The sequence below is a fragment of the Halyomorpha halys genome, unplaced genomic scaffold, assembly GCF_000696795.3.
Source record: "Halyomorpha halys isolate HHAL.00 unplaced genomic scaffold, Hhal_1.1 Scaffold1170.1, whole genome shotgun sequence".
Taxonomy (NCBI): Eukaryota; Metazoa; Arthropoda; class Insecta; order Hemiptera; family Pentatomidae; genus Halyomorpha; species Halyomorpha halys.
Genome location: NW_027114716.1, coordinates 145,768 through 150,770, shown reverse-complemented (window position 1 = coordinate 150,770; position 5,003 = coordinate 145,768). Strand labels below are relative to the sequence as shown.

The 5,003-nt window shown below is 32.9% G+C and overlaps 1 protein-coding gene across 1 annotated transcript in view; it reads right to left on the bottom strand.

Annotated features, from left to right (window-relative positions):
* P5CS (Delta[1]-pyrroline-5-carboxylate synthase) overlaps window positions 1-5,003 on the bottom strand; it is a gene marked incomplete at its 5' end in the record, with an annotated part of 157,565 nt that overhangs the window by 26,610 nt on the left and 125,952 nt on the right. Inside the window, 1 exon segment of the mRNA XM_014433225.3 lies at window positions 3,285-3,480. Coding sequence (XP_014288711.3) covers window positions 3,285-3,480 — 196 coding nt within the window.

Genomic DNA, 5,003 nt, shown 5'->3' with positions numbered 1-5,003 from the left:
GTGTGTGTGAATAAAACATATAATATATATTCCAATATAGTATATATTGATGTAAATTATCAAATGTATTAGAGAAATTCGTTCGTAACATAGGACATGTTTTTTTCACAGATACACCAAACAATTGTAGCTATGAATTATCTTTGTGATTACTACCTAAATCACGTCAATTTGGTAATACAGACAGTTAAAACGATATCTTACTTCTATTTCAATCCGATGTTTAATATCGTGCATTTCTTTCGGTGGAATCTTTTCGCTGATTCAGAGTATCTACGAGAGATTTGTATTGTTGGCAAACGTTTACGCAGCAAAAGGCCCCGTTGGCACAGGTGTAGCCCCTGATAACGGGAAACAAACGCAGGGTCATAAATAATCAAACTAATCCTATTAATTTCTGTTCCTCTAGCTCGGGACCAATCAAACTCCCCGTTCTAGATATGGTAAACGCCCCACCACCGGAGCAACTACAGACCGGCTCAGAGGTTGACGGGTATTCAATTTCGAATTTCGTCCTGCTTTTGGACTTGACATCAATCGGTAAGTTATGATTTCATTACAATTAATACCTCATCTTGCAATGTCAATCTTCGATAAAAGAGGGGAATGATAAACAATTGCTGATAGAATAATAGAATTTTAGTCCTACTTTAATACCGTAGTTTAAATTGTTAATTCTATATTTTTATGAATTAAGCTAGACTGACAAAATAATAATTTTATGCTCGCTATATTCAACTAAGCTATACGAAATTTATTTATTTATCCATTTAACTAATTTTATGCTGCTCAGAATCCTTTTAGAAAGAACCTTTAAGAACTAATTAAAAAAAAAATACTCTTCTTCAAAAAAAATAATAAAGTTAATCTGTTCTCGGGTTCACGAAGTTTTTTTAAAGTTATTCCACTTTGGCCAAGACCATTCAGGTTGGACAATCACAATACTCCCCTGACTATATTTTCCATATATAGGTAACTGAAAGTAAAAATAAAATAATTATAATGCTTAACTGGAGAAAATCGTATATAAATTCTGGAATGTTGTAGATAATATTTATTGTGTCATCTAAGGAGAATACGAGTTATCAATAATTAATTTACGATTTTATATACTTTAAACGCGTTCCAATCTAAGTCAAAGGTCCTTTTTGCCAATCCCTGACGGCTACCTAAGTTGCTGCCGCTTACTAACCAAGGTGGGAATGTTAAGATTCATTCTTCGGGACCGCACAAAAATGAATGATTAACTGCCCCAGGTGGGAATCGAACCCACAACGTTCCGGACCGATCGCACTGGAGCCTGCGCCCCAACCCGCACGGCCGTCATGTCCCTTTCAATTATACTAACATGCAGAAAAATGTTGTTAAATGCTCTTGTTTCCTCAGTCCGGTCCCATCTAGTAAATTCCTACAAAACTATATTGGTTATAACGCTCTTCCTATTACAAATTATGTTTTTCTCTAATATTTTTCACTTTTATAAAATTTTATTATGCAGCTACGGTTATAAATACAGTGTCGGTAGAGAAGTAACTGTTAAAGCTGATTCCTGGAGCGCAATTCAACGGGTTGTTTTTGTTTTTGCTGGATAATATGTTTTCATGATTTGAAAGCTTGTTAGTTTAAGGCGTATATAAACAATTATCCCCTCATTTGTTTTTACGAAAACAGACCTCGAAAATATTTTTCAATTACAAAAAGAATTAATTGAATTATTAGGAGTATAAAAAATCTAATTTTAAAAAATAGCCTTCAATAATGATCATAAAGTATTAAAAGAGCTGGAAAACAAAAGGTGAGAGAAAAAAAACAACAACAGGTGTTTTAGATGCGTTAGTATAGACGACACCAACATTACTCTTCACTTACTCGGAACCTTTTTCGAGTGAAAGAAATTTTAAAAATAATTAGTCAACCTGAAAATGTTTAAGGTAGGAATCATCAACAAATTTAATGATTTATGTCTGGGCCCTAGGTGAGCGTTATAACGCACTTTTACCTTATTTAGTTTGATGGAATATACCTTAATGTATCAATCTGAAGATTTGAGTTTACTTTATTTTATAACGATATTTTCATAAAATGTTCTTTTGGAACCGAAGTAAGTTTGAATATCGGAGTTTTATATTATTTTTCTAGACTGAGATTATTGTTTGTACAATATAATATGTAGAGTAAAACAAATTTGAATACTTTAATAAAAATATGCGTAAATTTCTCATGCCACTTTATTCTCCCTTTTTTAATATATAGTATAAACATTTAGGAAATTTTCAGTCTGTCTTCCTAACTTCAATACTATTCATCCTAGAACTTAAGACAACCACTAATTGGATGAAAGAGTTTCACTAGTTCTCATGCCAACAGAGAGCTAGGAACTAGGTCACATTATTCTGTTTAAGATTAGTCTCTCCGAAGTAAAATTAAGGAAATTGAAATAGAAAAACACTAAAAAAGAACATGTCTTACACTTTATATAATTATGAATCCTAAATCAAAAGATAAAAAAAAAAAAAAATATAAAATTATTATTGATAGATGGCTGAGGTTTTTAGTATAATTTTTAACCTTCCATAAATAATACTTTATTTATTATTAGATACTTCAGAGTTTGGGAATAAATTTTATTTTCTTATAAATTCTATTTGCTGTTTTAGTATACAATCTACGGAAGGAGCAGTATTTGAAAAATGCCAAGAAAAATAATCACTGTTAAAGAAAAAGTAGTGGATAGGATATCATACATTTAATACTGGAATATTTTTATACTTAGCATTTCCTTTTACTCAATATTCAGCTAAATCGAACTAGCCCTTTCTTGAAATATGTGTGTGTCGAAAAAATACATTTTCGTATTCTTAAACGAAATCAGAGGACGGAATCTGATACGAGTATAACCGACATTTGATCAATTAAAATCAGCACTCCAGCCCTGAAAATTTCATCAAAATCAGACTATCGGTTCCATAGAATATGTTGGAAACCAAATTTTACTATATACATTCAAGTAATTATATCTGATCCTCGATGTGCTAAATGTTAATTGTGAGTAAAAAAGCAAAATAGTATTTCCGAAAAGTCCGAATAACTAAATCAAGCACTATTGTGATTTCATTTTTGCCATGAAAGCAGAATAAAAAAAAAAAAATTAAAAGTACTATTTTCTATATGTTACAGAATAAATCTTGAAGATACAATGCAGTTCAAACCAGTATCAAAATGATATTTAATAACATTAAAATTTTGCAAATATTTTTATTAGAAAGATTATATTATAAACTAACCAATTTTCAATGCCTTCTGTAGATCGGCTTCACTGTCAACGTAGATATGACAGATGCCCTCGGCGTGACCCAGTACTGGGATGTGCTGGCTGCGCTCTTGGATGCTCCTCACCAGTTCAGAGGATCCCCTGGGGATTATGAGGTCGATGTGTTTCTCCATGCTCAGCAAGTCTGAGATCTCCTCTCTTGTTGATACCTAAATTCATTAATAAATGTATAAAAACATGTTTTCCATAGTATTTCTAATAAGCAAAAAATTATTCGCTGTAGCTGTCAAACACCAAATTCAATTGCCAACAGCAGATGTAAAATGGACGAGTTAGGATTTCGATTGAAGAAAGTTCCTAGGCACACACCACCAGAGTGCAGCTCTAGCGCAATTAGTTGAGATAATGTCCACTAGATGACAGCATCTATGTTGGTCACGTGACCTATGGTGGGAGATTCTAATTATGTTTTTAACTTAACCTTAACCATACACGCGTCTGTTAGATAGCAAATCTGATCATTTGGACACTTACTACATGATGATAAATTTTAATTTTAATTTTTTAGCTCGACCTAGTCAGAAACACACACGTGACCTTTAGGCCACGCCCCTTTTTATTTTGAATTGACCTTAATCAATAATAACCAGAAAATAGAAGATTAACTAGTATTATATGAGTTTTTATGTTTTAGGTATTACCTGTTCAAACCTTAATCCCTGGGGGATTAAATTTGCTTTGTTAATACATGACACGAAAATCAAAAGAGAGAGTGAATTATAGTTCAAATCCAGAAGTATTAAAAAGATGAAAGAGAATAAAAAGGAAAGTAACTGATCATTTATCCTCTAGTTTTTTTATGCACTTAACCAGCTCAAAGTACCAACGTTGTGTACACTTAAAATTAATAACATATCCTCTGTATGTTCTTAATCTATATTTGTTATGTTTACATACAAAGAACAGACAGAGATAACATTAAAGTTTAAAGTTGAAAGGTCTAAAGGTCACGTGCGTGGTTAAGATTAGGTTAGGATAAAATTAAAATTAGAATCTTTCATCATGGGTCACGTAACTAACAAATCCAGTGGACGCCATCTGAAATAGCAGAGCTAGTGCTGCGCGATAGTGCTTGGTTCTGACGGTGAGTTCAGGAACTTTCTCCAATCAGTTTCCTATCTACTGCCATCCTACATTTAAATATCTAAAGGACAAAGACTAGTTCGTAGTTAACAAGTTAACAGATTAAAAGAATGAGAGTTTATTGAGTGGGAGAACCAAGATTTCTTCGGTAGATAGCAGCTTACAAAATTATTTTCCTTGCTCATACTTCTTTTTTTTAAATATTATTTATTCACGTTATTTTGTATTAATTTATTTACAGGACCAAAGATAAGTCTTTATTTATGTGGACTTAAATTAATAAAGGATATTTTACAAAAAATATAGGTATAATTTATATGTACATAAGTTATGATAGGATAAGGCACTGTGTCCGCCTTAATACTCCCTACCATTGTAAATAAACATCTAAAATGATATTTCTTATTTTTTTTATTGCCATCACTGAGAATGGATGCAGCTGGCAACCCGTTGGTGCGAGCCTCGTTATTGCACGTACCGGCGATTGGACCTGTGGCTCCCCCAGTCCCCATGGTCCAAGAGGCAGTCGCGGCCCCTGCGGCCCCAGTCCCAGAAATGCCTCCTTTACCAGATACAACGTTGGCGCAGG